At 43.8% G+C, this 17,999-nt stretch overlaps 1 protein-coding gene across 1 annotated transcript; it reads left to right on the forward strand.

Moving 5' to 3' along the window:
- Window positions 1-3,492: 3,492 nt before the first annotated feature.
- On the forward strand, window positions 3,493-17,207 carry unc119a2 (unc-119 lipid binding chaperone a2). Its single transcript, XM_083689944.1, has 5 exons — window positions 3,493-3,996; window positions 13,895-14,008; window positions 14,168-14,267; window positions 14,379-14,551; window positions 14,947-17,207. The coding sequence occupies exons 1-5, from the start codon at window positions 3,693-3,695 to the stop codon at window positions 15,057-15,059; spliced, it is 804 nt and encodes a 267-aa protein (XP_083546070.1). The 5' UTR covers window positions 3,493-3,692; the 3' UTR covers window positions 15,060-17,207.
- Window positions 17,208-17,999: the final 792 nt, after the last annotated feature.

A 17,999-nucleotide genomic window follows, 5' to 3' on the forward strand; every position in this document is an offset into this window, starting at 1 on the left:
TGTGTCCTTAATCTCAGCAGTAACCTGAAGGGAGAGATGGAGAGAGTACTGTAGTGACATTTTTTACCAAACAAAACGCATCTCAGCACATAGATAATTATTACCGTGAACAAAATATATGAATTCTTCAGTTTCTTTCTCTCACATAATGTCATGACATTTTTAAATTTAGCTTGTTTATTCCAAACTGGGAATAGAGAATATATAGACTGCTATCCCATTCAGCTCCTAGACTCCCTGTGTATGGACCAAAGCCTCTGCTCTTTTCTGCTCATCAGCACTATTTAATGAACCATGAAATAAACTATGAGGGGTGTGAAGGACAAGTGACCAAGCCAACTGTACCAACTGCTCCCTCTTACCCTGCTGCTCTACAAAGAAAGTATCTATGTATACCAAACTATTTTGGACTGACGCTATTCAAATATTCTTCTAATCCCTCAATTAAACAACACCAATTTATCTCGCTTCAAACAAGTCTTTAGTCACAACCAATCCACCATTGGGTCTAGACACATACTTTGGGAAACACTGTCCTACTATAGCTGCTGCACGAAAGCCCTGAGTAATTACAGAGTGATCGTTGTACAAGGCCAATTGGACCTACCTAAAATCGTGAGCTGTGTGTGTCTCTGGATTCCACTGAGCGGTCTGACTGGCTGTTGTTTGTGGGGGCATATATACAGCCCCGGGGGGCAGGGGCCAGGGGGGTGGCACGCCCAGGTTGGTGTCAGCACTTTGCTTTGGGTTCCATTGTTGTTGGACTGAGCCTGAGAGGGGGTTAACACAGACACACACACAGACACAGACACACACACACACACACACACACACACACACACACACACACATACATACAGAAACACAACTACACTCATACACACCCATATAGACATAGACAGATCGACAAAGACACATGTACAGTTTAGTGTTCACAAACATGCATGCCTATGCTGTTGTGGCCATTGGTGCTCTTCAACAACTCTCTCATTCTCTCTCAAATGTACTGGATTAAGCACTTATTATAGCATTAGCTCTTGATTTTTGAGAGCTCACAAGAACTGATTAATTATGTATGACATGACATGCATGAATGGCACTAGTTAATGTGAGGGTGAGGGGGGAAAAGTGGGGCAATAGTACAATTCCAGGACATTGAGGTGGGCAAGAGAACCCTACCTTTCGCAGGGGGTGGATAAATTAGTACTGTTTTGGTATTGGCTAGTGATTTGTGATTGGCAGTGCCACTCTGATGTAAATGAGTGATGATTCAAAAAGAAAAGATCGCCCCAGGGGGATCGTATAAAAGAGAAAGAGAGAGAGTGGTTCATTGATAAAAAAAAGAAGCTCCTCTTATCATAATGGATACAGGCTGAGAGAGAGGATTGTGTCTTTTGGTGCAAACAACATTTCAAACAAAATAGTGCATAAACTACCATTTTCATCTGTTCTCCTTTGCATCAGTATATAACAAACTGGATCAGATTCAGACCTGAAATAGATTTTCTTTTTCAGACTTTACCCTTTATTATTCCTTTTTATTTAATGTGTACAATCAATAAATCAAATTGATAATTATTGAGCTACTTTAATGTCCATACGGTATATTGTCCAGACATATACCGAATCATACTGTACAATGGGAAGGCAGAGTACATGTATTTTGAGTCTCTATGGCTTTCTCCCCTGTCATTGTGTTGCTAAAGCAAACAAGCAGAGACTGAACAAAACAGCATAGAGAGAGACTGGTGGGGCTGCACAATGCTAACCAGCTAACAGAAGCCACATCACTCCTCTCCACTCTCCTCACCAAACAATGAACATGTAGGGAGGGCTTACTGAGGTCAGCACATTGCCCAGGGCTGGTGTGTGTGTGTGTGTGTGTGTGTGTATGTGTGTGTGTGTGTGTGTGTGTGTGTGTGTGTGTGTGTGAGAATATGTTAGTGTTTACATATGTGTATCTGTGTTATTCTTTGTATGAGTTTATGCTTGTAGTATGTGTATACAGGTATGTATATATATAATATATAAACAGAGTGTATGTGAAAACATAGCATATATTGTTGTGTGTGTGTGTGTGTGTGTGTGTGTGTGTGTGTGTGTGTGTGTGTGTGTGTGTGTTTCTGCTGATGATAGCAGCAGCCCAGTGGTGACAAAGGGATGAGCAAAGTCAGCAAGCCTATGAGAGTAGCCCTCAAACCATATACACTCCACCATATATAGACGCACAGACATTGCAGACATTTCACCCCATTCATTACACACACACACACACACACACACACACACACAGACGCATGCGTGCGCACACACACACACACACACGCACGCACACACAGAAAAGAAGACAGTTTTATATGAGTGGTTTGAAATGCATTTATTTCAGTGGATAGGTAATATAGGACATTAGGACAAAGTTTCATCAACAGAAATTGACATCAATTATCAAAGCATATTCAGACTTCTTTTTCCGATAATGTTGTCTCTTTCTGTTCAAGGACTTGTCAGAAACTTTTTCTATCCTCAAAAAATTTAAAAGCATACAGTTGTCCAACGTTGGAAAAAAACATGTTGAAACATTTAATGTGACTGGTTTTGCAGTAAATGCAAATGGCCTCTAGAGTGCAACATTTTCTCAAAAACACTGAATGGATGGGACCTGACATTCCATGTGGGGGATTCTAAGGGGGGGGGGGGATTCTAGAATTGCTGTGAGATTCCAGAGGATGTAGAGACTAGAATCAATGTTCTAGAATCTGTGGGATGTTACAGAATGTCTGGAACCTTTCAGAATTTCTGGGATATTCTGTGAACTGGCTGTTTAAAAAGAAAAGTGTGCTTGCATCACAGAAATAGGAAGGAAGAAATGAAAAGACGAATCAATGATTTTAGGCCCCAACTGAGTGTATCCTACTGTTGTGGATAGGCCTAACCTTTTCAGGGCTCCCCAGTTCAGTGTCATTTATTGGTCTGCATGTCAGCTCTCTCCATCTGGGACAATGTTGCAGCACTCCTATGCTGTGCTGCTCAATAGCACTTCCTAACGGAACATGAACAGCATAATTATAGGATAATCATTAAGCTAACAACCTGTTTGGTTCACTCAGGATCGAACACTTGACCTCTCGATGTAGCCTATTGCGGCATAACAGCTCATAATCTATTGCCCACCACTTATGAGTGACATCAAAACGGACGATACCATAATTGAGAGAGGGGTAGCAACAAGAAGGATACAATAAACCACATCAATGCCCATATCTTATCGTTATATCAACTATGTTGTGTTTATGGACGGTGAACAGCCGTTTCACCAGCACTTGAACGCCAACCACAGTGAGGTAAGAGGATGCTCTCGGCCTACTTCTTTGAGACTGCGTAAAACCATCTGCCCCCTTTTTAGTTCTGATCAAGACGACAATTTCACTTCACTGAGCTCTACAAGCTGAGAGCACATCGGGTTGCAGTTGAGGACCTCACATAAACCGTTTGGGTCGGTTGCGCTGTGTAGGCGAGTTCGGTGAGGGATGAGCCACAGTGCATCTATTCTGTAGTCTCCAACTCGGAGACAAGAAGGGATTTGAATTAAGTACCGGGCAATAGACAGCAGCTGTGCAGCCTTCGGCGAGGGAGGGAGGGAGGCGACTGTTTTGTATCTTGCAAGCCCGGGCTAAGAGGGGGAGGAGGGGAGAATGAGCTATTCTTGTACCAGCAGAGGCAACAGCCAGGACCCATCCAGCGCTAAGAAGTCCGCCGGTAATAATCCAGGCAGTTGCGGTGCTGGCGGAGATATCGGTGGCAGCAGCAATAACAGCATCAGTAACGTAACCGGAGGTGGCCAGGCGAGCCCGAACCCAAACCCATCGGCGGCGATGAAAGTGAAGAAAGGCTGCAACTCGACGGACGTGGGGGTCCCGGTGACCACAGAGGGGGAACTGCTCGCCAACACGATAATCACCCCCGAGGATGTATTGGGCTTACAGAAGATCACAGAGAGTAAGTTAGTACCGATAGACTGCTAGCACGCGTCTCAAACATAGCATCCTCTCAAAACCCATATGAAACATTTGATTCGATAAGCAAGCGGTGGTGTAGCTTGATTGTTGTAGATAGTGTCGAGTTGAGAGAAGGCTTGTGGACAGAGCAGATGGAGTGCTTGCAACAGTTTCCCTCCATTCAGGGCTATTGTAATGCAACAACATAACCATCATGAAGCGGTTGCCCCCTGCCTATTGCCAAAGTGTCACCAGAAAAGCTCTGTATTTTTGTTCACATCTCGTCATAAATATATAGTCTCTTGACGTGTATCGAGGTAAGGTTTACTGTGTGCCGATGGCAGTGGTAGTCTGTTCCAGAATATCATTGCCTATTATATCTGGAGCGTGTGCAGAAGAGCGTAACTATTAAAAGCGTTCAAATAGCAAGGAATTGTTTCCAACATACATACAGTACAATACATATGTCAGACAAAATAGTAAACCAAATTGTCATTATGAGTGTCATCATCGTGACAAACTATATTGTTATGAAAAAGTACTGCAGTTACATATACCAATTAAACCAGCTAACTTGCTGACAAAGTCAATACTATATGCAGAGAGAGAGATATTAGAGGAAAGGATCAGCTATATCTATCCATCTCTGATATCCTCGCCCAACTAACCTGTTAGTGCAAGACAGTGTTAGCTAACAGGTGGTCAGCAAGGCCCATGACTATTTTAAGGCAGCCGTAATACCTTACACAACACAGGTATAAGATGCCATGAGACTTGCCTCCAGAGTCTCAGTGGAAAAGGCAGGCCTGAACAGCTTTGGTTGCTGTTAAGTGAACTGCAGTTGTTCCTCTAGACAGCAGAATGTACAGCTATATAGTGCCAACCAACAGAGTGTGGATCCTTGCCATCCTTTCTTTTTTCTTCCACATATTCCTCATCTTCTTCCCTTGTCCCCTTATCTCCTTCCCTCACTTCCTTTACCTTCACCTCCTTATCTCATCCTCTCCTCTTGCCTCCTTCCCTGGTCTCTTACTCTTCATGACCATTACATCTGTCAAGACCTGATGGTTAAAAGCACTGTGTGGTTGAAGGCTAATCACTCCTCCTACACATGACTTGTTGTGAAGAACAGGAGATTATCAAAAGGAGAGTGTTTTGGAGAACTTGAACCTAGACTTGGTGAATGTGTCACTCATGGACATGATTGCATCCCTTTGTGTATAAGTGTGTATGAGTGTGTGTGTGTGTGTGTGTGTGTGTGTGTGTGTGTGTGTGTGTGTGTGTGTGTGTGTGTGTGTGTGTGTGTGTGTGTGTGTGTGTGTGTGTCTCTCTGCTGTGTCTTGTTGTTCAGTTTTCCATGAGCGAGACTGCTATGGGGTAACTCAGCGATAGCGCTGCAGAGAGACCCATCTGGGGATATTTTAATGATTCCTTCTCCCAGGCCGGACCTTGTTACTGTCATAGAAACACCCTCCAAGCATTGTGATTCATGAGGAGAGGAAAGGTACGCTTGAATTACTGAGGCAACTTGAAAATCCCTTCATGTTAACAGTCCTGTGGAGACTTCATCACCCTTCACCCGCCTCCATCCTCCCTCACCCCCTTCACCTGCATCCACCCTCCCTCACCGGCTGCACCCACCTCCACCCTTCCTCACCCCCTGCACCCACCTCCAAACCCCTTTAACAAAAAATATGTACACACACTAATTCACCCACTCACTCACTCACTCACTCAGGAATGTGCAGAATGAGACATGTCCTGCCACTGTGCAGTTGAATTGTTCATATCAGATACAGAAAAGGGACCAGTATTACAGACTGAATAATAGGCACTCCTAACACACTTTCTCCCTCTCTCTCTCTCTCTCCCTCCCTCCCATTACGGCAGCTGCATGTCAGGCAGAAAAGAGGCCTCAGTCTGACTGCCTTGTTTTCTCCATCTCCCCCTGGAGAAGAAGAGGGGGATGTCTCTCTCTCTCTCTCTCTCTCTCTCTCTCTCTTTCTGAGGCAGACACCTTTTTTCTCTCTCTCTTTCTGAGACTGACACCTTTTCTCTCAGTCAAAGAAAGCGAGAACATGAGCTGCCCCCAGAAGAGTGGGAGGTGGTGAATTCAGCATCTTGTAGTCAGTCAGCATTAGAGCCCAACAGATATATCGGCACACCAATATTATCGGCGATATTGGCCTTTTATAGAAATATCTGTATCGGCACATATTACACCGATAATATATATATATATATATACACACACTCACCGGCCACTTTATTAGGTACACCTTGCTAGTACCGGGTTGGACCCCCTTTTGCCTTCAGAACTGCCTTAATTTTTTGTGGCATAGATTCAACGAGGTGTTGGAAACATTACTCAGAGATTTTGGTCCATATTGACATGATAGCATCACGCAGTTGCTGCAGATTTGTCGGCTGCACATCCATGATGCAAATCTCCCGTTCCACCACATCCCAAAGGTGCTCTATTGGATTGAGATCTGGTGACTGGAGGCCATTGGAGTACAGTGAACTCATTGTCATGTTCAAGAAACCAGTTTGAGATGATGTGAGCTTTGTGACATGGCACGTTATCCTGCTGGAAGTAGCCATCAGAAGATGGGTACACTGTGGTCATAAAGGGATGAACATGGTCAGCAACAATACTCAGGTAGGCTGTGGCGTTTAAACAATGCTCAATTGGTACTAAGGGGCCCAAAGTGTGCAAAGAAAATATCCCCCACACCATTTCACCACCACCACTAGCCTGAACCGTTGATACAAGGCAGGATGGATCCATGCTTTCATGTTGTTTACGCCAAATTCTGACCCTACCATCTGAATGTCGCAGCAGAAATCGAGGCTCATCAGACCAGGCAACATTTTTCCAATCTTCAATTGTCCAATTTTGGTGAGCCCATGCGAATTGTAGCCTCAGTTTCCTGTTCTTAGCTGACAGGAGTGGCACCCGGTGTGGTCTTCTGCTGCTGTAACCCATCTGCTTCAAGGTTCGACATGTTGTGCGTTCAGAGATGGTCTTCTGCATACCTTGGTTGTAACGAGTGGTTATTTGAATTACTGTTGCCTTTCTATCATCTCGAACCAGTCTGGCCATTCTCCTCTGACCTCTGGCATCAACAAGGCATTTTTGCCCAGAGAACTGCCGCTCACTGGATATTTTCTCTTTTTCGGACCATTCTCTGTAAACCCTAGAGATGGTTGTGCATGAAAATCCCAGTAGATCAGCAGTTTCTGAAATACTCAGACCAGCCATGCCACGTTCAAAGTCACTTAAATCACCTTTCTTCCCCATTCTGATGCTCGGTTTGAACTTCAGCAGATCGTCTTGACCATGTCTACATGCCTAAATACTTTGAGTTGGTGACATGTGATTGGCTGATTAGATATTTGCGTTAACAAGCAGTTGAACAGGTGTACCTAATAAAGTGGCCGGTGAGTGTATACATCACTGTGAACTTTCCCCCCCCCATAAATCGGCGTCAGCATCATACTCAAATCCAGTGTTGGTCGGCCTCTAGTCAGCCTCTAAGGCTGAGTGTCCTGAGCTGCAGGATCCTCATTGGCTGACGATTGTCCACTCTGTCTAAATCACACAACAAAACCCGCAATGGGTACATTACTTACTCCCTGACACAACCACAATACCAGCATCAGGAAAACTATATTCACAGTCCTTCACAGCGCGTACGTTTTCTTTCTGTCTGTGTCTCTGTGTAGCTCTCCGGGAGAATCCAGAAACTTGGGCTGAGTCGATAAGATGACATCTCCATGACAGCCTTATGTATCACAAGCCCTGGGGTGTGAGATTCAGAGCACGGTAGATAGAAATGTATTATAATGAGCTTACACTAGGCCTAGTTCTACACAATTGGGAATCCTGTGCTCATAGGTGTATTCTGTACATTTCTACGTAGGAATTCTGAAATATTCCTCTCTCCTGAATAAGGATCAGTTCTGATACCCCTGTATCCTATTGTGATATATCTGATTAATATCTGAATAGAAGATATTACACACTTGATTCAGATGATTGTGCTCTAAATTGAAGACCATCATTAGAGGATTATTTTAATCAGATATGTTAGTGCTGAGCTGGAACAAAAGTCTACACACAACACGCAGTGGCCCTCCAGGACCAGAGTTGGCCACACCTGCTCTATAGCCTATTTTAATGCTCTATGGCCTGTTATAATGCTCTATGGCCTGTTATAATGCTCCAACCTTACTGTAGACATGTCCATTAATAATCCCTTATGTCACTTAGTACCAGTAGCAGTTGGCCATGTGTCACTGAGAAGTGTTTATGTAAGGCTGACTATGCTGCTTACTGTAAGCATGGTATAAACTAATGTCTTATATATTTCTCTCTCACACACACACACACACACATTCACACACACCATACATCATACTGTACATGCTGACACACCAGTTCGGTCAAATAACCTGCCAACCTTTTACCTTTTACACTTTTGCATTTCTTTTACATCCCTGCTTTTCTACCTTCTTTTTTTCAAGTTTTCAGTCCGGGATATCAGATAGTACCTCCCTATACTTACTGCACACCCTGACCCCCGCTCCCACTCTTATGGTAGCTTATCACACTGCACCCTAACACCTCCAACCCGTCTCCCCCTACTGTCCTGAACCTCTCCCCAGTCTCTCTCCAAACCTCCCCCACCCACCACCCCTAAACCTCTCCCCCTACCAGTCCTAAACCTCTCCCCTGCTCCCCCCCCCACTAGTGATAAGGTGGATTTGCGTCAATGCGAGTCACTAAACCGGATTAGTCCAGTTGAGCTGCGTTTGGCTGCAGTGCCTTACTGCTCTCTCCCGATTGGCTGCTCAGCCTCTCCCAAATGGACCTCAGTGGTCTGCGTTAATTTGATCCTTCTATTCTTTCTGCTTGTAGCATTCTGAATAGCTGTAGCATGCATCTTCGCTACAGTGTGTCATTGAACAACTGAATGCCTTGTGTAGTACAGACACTGTGCTTTCTTGCAGTTCACAGAAAATGTATTATGTAAGCCATGTGTATTTACAGCAGCATCCTGATTGGCTCAGCAGAATAAGAACGAGCCCTTTTTGGCTAAAGTGTGGGGTCGTGATAATGTCAAATAACAGTGGCATTAATGTCATGCTCCATTTATGTGGAGAGTGGAGGTAACCCAGTGTGGGCACAGTGACAGGTGACAGTTGCGTTTCCATGCCAACAAGGCCACAATTTCCAATCCAAAAAGGCTATAATTCCTGTGAGAGTGAGCCTGTCTGGTTGGGGTTGCTGTAGAAATCAGGGCCGGTTTTAGCCTGCTATATTAGGGTGGGATGGTAGAAATAATCGGTGGGCAACTTGGGCGGTAGGTAGCCCAGAGGTTAGAGAAGTGGACTAGTAGGTTGAAGGTGTATGTACAGTATATCAGTCATATATCCATTTATTTATTTATTTTTTATCTATCTATCTATCTATCTATCTATCTATCTATCTATCTACAACATCAGTCTCCTGTTTCCCTTGGCAAAAATTCTAACATTCATCCATGCCTAATGTATTTGTTATTGAATTCTCATGGGCCAAGATCACTAAATTCCTCTTTCTTTCATCTAACATGGTGCAATGATAGGGGGTTAGGACTTGTGACAGTGTGGAGAAGGTTACTCTCATATGATGCTGAAGACACACCAATTACCAGGGCTGTTATATACAATTTATGAAACACAGGAAAAGCTTCCTTATACGCCTGCATGTGTTTATACACAGTGGACAGGTCTGTTTCATTTGGACATTTCTTGACCAACATTGGTTTCGCAACAAAAATGTCATCGTCTGCCGCAGTGCCAGCAAGCACATGCAGAGGGTGCAACCAGGTGGAAGCTAGAGATGCACTAGATTTGGGTACAAGACTGGATATGGCTGTCATTAGGTCTACATTCTTCTTGGAAAATCTGTTTTTTCCATTTCTGAAATGGCCCTGTTAAGGGTTGAGCAGGGATCTTTTCAGAGACTGACAGGGGGTGATGGTGGGATCATCAGAATTTGTAGGACCCACAGAGAGCCCTTTCACCAAGGTGTTTACTCAATGTTCTCCTTCTCTTTGGAGGATGTGAATCATCCCCAGCAGGTGCCTGAGAAAGCTCTGTCCAGCAGTCATCTTTACGGATGCCTTTTAAGGACTCCAGTAATGCACCAACAACCTCACAAGCAGTGCACATATCCACAAACTGAGACTGTAGAATTGCATTTGCTGGTTTCAAGACACCATGCATCCGCAACAGAAATTTGCCAATCACAAAGAAATGATGCCTCTTAATTTGAATTAACAGGCCTGATGTCCCAGTGCACAAATCAACTGTGGCATCATCATCCTCTGAGATCTCTGACAGGATAGTGAGAAGACGGCCTTCATTCTCAACAATGCACCTTGTTGTTCAAGCAGTCTTTTGAGACAAGGAGCCCATGGAAATAGGGGACTGTGTATAAAAATGGTTGCAATTCCTAAACGTTTCACACAATATTTTTGTTCAACCCCTTGAATTAAACCTGAAAGTCTGCACTTCAATTGCATCTCGAGTGTTTCATTTCAAATCCATTGTGGTGGTGTACAGAACCAAAATTATGAAAATTGTGTCACTGTCCAAATATTTCCTTAACTGTAAGTGGGCTTCTTTCTGAACGTGAGTATATCCCTCAGTTCTGTAAGTGAATAGATTGATTAAGTGATGCTGGAAATAATTTTACAAACGGCCTGTCAAGTGCAGATCGATAGTATGTGCTCCTTAGTGGAACTGAATTGAGCGGAAATCTTGATCACTTTTCTCATCAATCTGTTCTCCTTTCAACTTCCTCCTCCCTTGGGCTCTCTCCCTCACTCTTTCGTCTCTCTTTGTTTTCCAGTTAGTTGTAGGACGCACACACACACACACACACACACACACCTTCCTAACCTCCAGATGGCTAATCTCTCAGGATTAGTGTCTAAAAATGGCCACCACCGTTCCTCAGGCTTGCGTCCCCATCAACCACTGTCACATCACATGACTCACATCACATGACCAACCATGGCGTAACGGCCATCAAAATGGGCCCTGTTCAAATACTTCAGAAATGCATTCCTCCTTGAGGTAATCACTGATTTGATATGGTTGGATTGCTTTCACTTATCAAATCACGTACAGATTAATGATTAGGATACTCCTAAAAGGGAGGAGGGAGAAATGCATGTTTAATGGTGTAGTCAGGAAAACCGGTGTAGTCAGGAATATCCTATGGGAGCTGTAATTAATCAGTAAAGTTCAAAACAACAGGGCTAGGGGAACAATTATCAGCATTAGGGCAGAAAAGAGGGGGAATTATCAGTGTGATATCCTTGTGTGCTCAGACCTTGGTGATATGGAGGTGAAATATAGCTCTATGTAGAATGTGGAGCAGGTCTATATTACATTTTGAGCGTATCTACAGTGCAGTGTTGTCTAGACCGAGGCCTGCTTGTAGAAGATGCTAGAGGGCTAAGCAGGGCTAGAGAGGCAGTTAATTGGCCCAGTGGCTGGTTGCTAGGTGATAGTGACAGAGTGTGAGAGAACTTGTCAACCCCAGTGTGTGTGTGTGTGTGTGTGTGTGTGTGTGTGTGTGTGTGTGTGTGTAAGGCCTTATTTGTGGTGAGCAGAGCTGTTGACTTCCTGTCTCTACTATGTGGTGAACTGTCAGTAGAGCTCGAGCACAAATATCTGTATGTGTGTTTGTGTCAGTGGCTTACTCTAGCATGACTGTTCCTTTTTGTCTGTCTGTCTGTTTCCTGTTTTCAGCTTTTAACGTCTGTGTCGTGTGGGTGAAATGTTCTCTCCACAGATGCTTCCCTCTCTTACTCTTTACATAACAGCATTAGCCGTTTGCCTCTCTCTCTCTCTCTCTCTCTCTGTCTCTGTTTGTATCTGTACGTGTGAAGAACCATCATGGTTCAAGAGACGAGACAATGCCTGTTAGTAAGTGGTGTTACAGTGACCTGAGCTGTCAGACTGCTCTGTGAGCAGGCTGGTTTGACATAACTATTTAACTATTTATCAAACCTCAGCTTCATCCAACCCAAATCTGTTCTGTGTGTGTGTGTGTGTGTGTGTGTGTGTGTGTGTGTGTGTGTGTGTGTGTGTGTGTGTGTGTGTGTGTGTGTGTGTGTGTGTGTGTGTGTGTGTGTGTGTGTGTGTGTGTGTGTGCTTGTGCGTGTGTGCGCGCGTGCATGTTGTGTCCTGAATTAGGTAACAGGCTGAGTATAATCTCTTTCTGGCAGCACGCTCAGGGCTGGGAAGCAATCTAGAGGTGAGAGCAGGGACCAACACACACATTCATCTCTGCTCATGGGAGGTCATTAGAAGGCTCCATGGGAGTGATTAGGAAGAAGATGGAGAAGAGAGAAGGATAACACCAGCTGTGTGAGGGGAGAGAGGTCTATTCCCCGTATATATAGCCCTTACACAGGTATATATTTATGGTTCTGGTTTTTGCAAACTGAGCCTGTATGATTTTAATGATACTGTACATGTATATCTCTCTCTCTCTCTCAAACAGCACGAGAGAGAGAGAGAGAGAGAGAGTGAGTATGTGACGTTGGTACACGCAGGCGTTTCACAGTGTGGCAGAGATATGAAAAGATGATGTCATCCTTCAGGAGAGCGCTAGCGTCAGCATTCAGACTGGGAGAAACATGGCCATCAGACTGAATCACATCACACAGAGAGAACGGCTGGAGCCAGCCAGCACTACACGCAGTATTACACAGAGCTGGTCAAAAAGAAGAAAAACTCACTTACTCCAAAAGGGATGACACACACACACCACAATCTTAGCCCCGGCAGAGGTGATAACATGTCATGAGAGTTGTATAAGCTAAAGCAAGATTTCAGTGAGTTTTTATACCGGTACGGTATGTGGAGTTTGCATTTCCAATGTCTGCAGAGACACTCACTAGAGAAAAAGAAAGTCTCCTTTCTTTTGGAATAGCAGACATGGTTTTGACTGGTCTGGTGTAAGTGGTTGAGTTGAGGTAGCGACTGTGGTGGCAATAGATTTGTTGCTACACCTGCCACTGGAATCAGGCCTCACAGGAAGCAGGAAGTTGGGGTTGCAGCTCTGCTCTGGAACACTAATCAGCAGTGACACCACCTGACGATGGCAGGAAGGATTAGAAGAGTATAAATAAACTGAGAGAGATGGAGATAGAGACCTGTATGTCTCTGTGAGAGAGTTGGAGATAGAGACCTGTATGTCTCTGTGAGAGAGGTGGAGATAGAGACCTGTATGTCTCTGTGAGAGAGGTGGAGATAGAGACCTGTATGTCTCTGTGAGAGAGATGGAGATAGAGACCTGTATGTCTCTGTGAGAGAGATGGAGATAGAGACCTGTATGTCTCTGTGAGAGAGATGGAGATAGAGACCTGTATGTCTCTGTGAGAGAGACGGAGATAGAGACCTGTATGTCTCTGTGAGAGAGATGGAGATAGAGACCTGTATGTCTCTGTGAGAGAGACGGAGATAGAGACCTGTATGTCTCTGTGAGAGAGATGGAGATAGAGACCTGTATGTCTCTGTGAGAGAGATGGAGATAGAGACCTGTATGTCTCTGTGTGTATCCAAATGACACATTTAGATGAAGGTAGTTTTGTATGTTGGGTATAAAGAATATAATGTCTCAGTTTCAGGTCTGTGAGTCCAGTCGATGTAAAAGATAGAGCCCCTCAATGTTTCCTATGAACCTATGAATATGATTTATATCTCCCACCAGGCTTATTTATGCACAATCTGCCTGATTGAGGATGAGGTTATACATTACGTAGGTATGCCATGAAGGGCTGAGAAAGGTAAAACATTTTCTTTTTGTTCTCTCTCTTTCTCTCTGTCAGACTACCTGTGTGGGCCAGATGAGAATGTCTTCAACATTGACTTCACCAGGTTTAAGATCCGAGACATGGAAACGGGGACAGTGCTGTTTGAGATCACCAAACCCCCATCCACAGGTGACAAACACACACGCAATATTCAATATCCATAGATAGATCAGTCACTCTCTCGTAAGCAGACGCACACACATAAAGTCTGCTTGGTTCTGTTGGTTCATCTGTTGTAGTTCTGATATGAGTTTCCTCTCATTATCTCTCTCTCTCTGTCACTGTCAGATAAAGAGGGGAATAAGAGGGGTATTGACCCAAATGCTGGGCGGTTCGTCCGGTACCAATTCACCCCCGCCTTTCTCCGGCTGCGACAAGTGGGTGCCACGTAAGTGAGACCGTAGCCCAAACTCTCACGAGATGGCACAAGATAGTTTTTAATTAATGACACTAAAAAGACTGATACCAAGCTCTCTTTCTCTTTCCCGTCTCTTTCTAGTGTGGAGTTCACGGTAGGAGACATGCCCATAGAGAACTTCAGGATGATCGAGAGGCACTATTTCAGAGAGAAGCTGCTGAAGAGCTTTGACTTTGAGTTTGGCTTCTGCATGCCCAGCAGCAAGAACACCTGTGAACACATCTACGAGTTCCCCCCTCTGTCCGAGGATATCAGTGAGTGTACACACACACACACATACACACACACACACACACACACACACACACACACACACACACACACACACACACACACACACACACACACACACACCTACGCCCCCCCCTCAGTCTGAGGATATCAGAGTGTACACACACACACACACACGTGCATACAAACACACTTCTACGGGTCCCCCCTACACACCAAATGGACATTTCTTAAAATTCCTTTGATCATTTTAAGTGCTATTTGCATTATTATTATTATTATTATTATTATTATTATTATTGGTATATCTATGCAGTGTGCACCCTCTCAGTTGTGGTGGCGTTAATAACTTTGTCATTTGTGTATAATACAATAAATCATCTATAATGTGACTTTGTATCCCTGTCTCTCCCTGCAGTGCGAGAGATGATTCTGCACCCGTACGAGACACAGTCAGACAGCTTCTACTTCGTGGACAACAAGCTGGTGATGCACAACAAGGCAGACTACTCCTACAGCGGTAGCCCATAGGGACCACACTGGATGACAGACTTAGGGACAGACGGATGGATGTATGGACAAACCTAGGGATCATGTACCCACTGGTCTAATGCTCTACCCCCCCCCCCCCCGTCCCCACCCCCACTCATGGAGCAGTTATTGCATCCCACATCAGAGAACACCACCTAGGAGACCAGACCAGAAACCAGCTGATGTGTGTGTGTGTGTGTGTGTGTGTGTGTGTGTGTGTGTGTGTGTGTGTGTGTGTGTGTGTGTGTGTGTGTGTATATAGCTTGTCTGTGGTTGTCAGAGCCTGGGAACAAACATACCCACATACATGCTCCCAAGCGCGCACACACACACTCACTCTCCCACACTCCCAGACACCACTAGGTCAGACACTGCCACTGATCCAATAGATGCCAGCATATCAGGTGTGTCAGCCTCTCACACAGAGAGTCAATATACAGAGTCAATATAAAGCGTCATAGAGTTGTAGAAAATCAAGGACCATGTCTTCAGAGTCTATATGAATGGGTCTGTGCATGTATGTTTCTTTATGGGTCTTTTGTGTGTGTTTGTCTCTGTTTGTGCGTATGATATGAGTGTGTGTATGTATGCTGTATGTCTTTGAATATGTCTGTGTGTGAGTCAATAGCTTTATGGTAATTGATCTTGAAATATAAAATAGGAATAATTTCCGTCATTCTTTCCGCCCATTATGATATTGTAACGAGTATCATGTCTGGTGAATATACATTTACATTACATACATTTACAGTACTTCTCTATATATGTTTAGATGATTTTCCAATGTCTGTTAGCCAGTGCATTTTATATACGGTAGCCAGTAGTAAGATGCAAATTTATTATATTCTGGTCTACATCTACATTTTTCAAAGCTCAACACTTTGATCGAGCCAGCGGAATAAGGACATTTACCAGGGGAAAAAAATAGAACATTGCCACATTGTTACCTCCGTATTCATATACCTACCAGCAGACCTCTCCGACAAGTCCTTTCCACATGACATTTGTGTTTGGTTATGACAATGTTATGACTACATTACCAGCGTTATGCAATTGTGGTTAGGAGGTATCCATGTTGATGTTTACTGTTTTAGTTTTTGTGTTTTGTATGTTGTTTTTCAGTTTTTGAGGATATTTGAGAATCTCTTCATAGGACAGAAAAGGGAATCTTGAAAGCTTTGCAAAAGTCCAGCAGTTCTTTTGTTAGGAATCATTTTGCTAAATGGTCCCTGGTCTGAAAAGTAGGAAGTTTAAGCAGCACTTGCTGATAAAAGATTCATATTTTCCCTCTCTCATTCTTTCTGTCTCTTTAATTGCTGTCTGTATTCTCTTTGTCTAGCTTTGTCTAGCATTCTTTTTCTCTTTCCTACAGTCTTCTTTATTTCCCATGCTTTCTTTTCCATCCTCCTCTCTCCATCTTGCCCTCCTTCTCTGTCTCTCTCTCTCTCTGAGACTCATTCCAGTGAGGTAGGACCTGTGTGAATGTTGGTGTGTTTAGCAGCAGACAGGTGGTGCTGTTACCAAGGATTTGCTAATTGGACACACACAAAGCTCTGACTGTCAGCATTACTTAGGATGCATCTCAATAGCCTAAAGTGGCTTTCTCTCCTTGTCTCCTTTCCTCCATTTGATCCACTGATATGGAAAAACTAGAAAGGTTTAAGCAGATTTCCAGGAAGCTTCCACCACACTGCTTTCACCTATCCCGTGTTTTCAGAGCAGCTAAACCAGAGAGGAGGCAGTTCTAGGGGGCTGCAGTGTCTGCTGGATCTTTCTCTTCCTTGGATCTTCTTAGATTAATTAATAACATTGGACATGGAAAGAGTCTTGTAGCCTTTGTGTCCCAGGTTTGGGCCAGCTTCTGATTGAAAGGTGAAGGGTTCAAATCCAACAGACACTGCCACACCATTGGACAAGTGTAGCATGAGAGGGTGTGGTGGAGCCCACCATGACCTGACTCAGTCAAACGATGTTGATATGGATGAACTTGAATGATGATGTTCGTCAAACGTATAACAGATGTATTTATGATTGTGATTGATTCATGTAAAAATGATTTTGAAATAAACTGATGAATATGTACATTTTTGACAGTTCAAATGCAAGTCTGGGCAAACAAAAAGAAATAAAGGTTTATGTGATTTTTTGAAATAACGATCCAATTTGTCTTTATTCTCACATTGAAGGGTGTGTGAGTGGCACTTACAGTATCTTGAAGTTGGCTGCGATAGTGAGTGTGATCAGTTTTCACAGATTACTTTTTGCTCAACAGGGTCACGTTCTATAGATTATGTTATGAATAGTTCAGATATAAATATACAATATCAAATACACTAGAATAGGCTTATTGATCTTATATGCTTTATACAACACACTTCTATCTGCACATTGCGTCCCTCCTGAACGTGGTCCTCTGTGGCTCAGTTGGTAGAGCATGGCGCTAACAACGCTTAGGTTGTGGGTTTGATTCCGCTGGGACCATATATATTGAAATGTATACACTCACTGCAACGTAAGTCGCTTTGGATAAAAGCGTCAGCTAAATGGCATATATTATTATATTATGAACGTGACCCAGCTGCCTTGAGGACTGGAATTGAGCACCACAGCCTTATAGTTATGGGGAAGTTCTTCCAGTCAAAATTAAAGTAAAGGCATGTTGCTACACTAACCTTTGCTACAGTACGTAACATCCTGAGACAGTGAGAGGGCTGTCTGATGTAGCTGTGGTCTCTGGACTATATTGAAAATAGGAGTTCTGTACTATCTGAAGAAAAGAATGAGAGAGAATAGATGTAGGAGGTGGAGATTAGAAGGACGGCATTCAAAACGCCTTTCAAACCACCTTTCTACATGACTCACAGATCACAGCTATCTCTCCACTGGGCTCCTAAAATGAGGAATGACAGATTGGAATTGGAGAGACAAAATGACCAGTTA

This window comes from Argentina silus (assembly GCF_951799395.1).
Source record: "Argentina silus genome assembly, chromosome: 2".
Classification (NCBI taxonomy): Eukaryota; Metazoa; Chordata; class Actinopteri; order Argentiniformes; family Argentinidae; genus Argentina; species Argentina silus.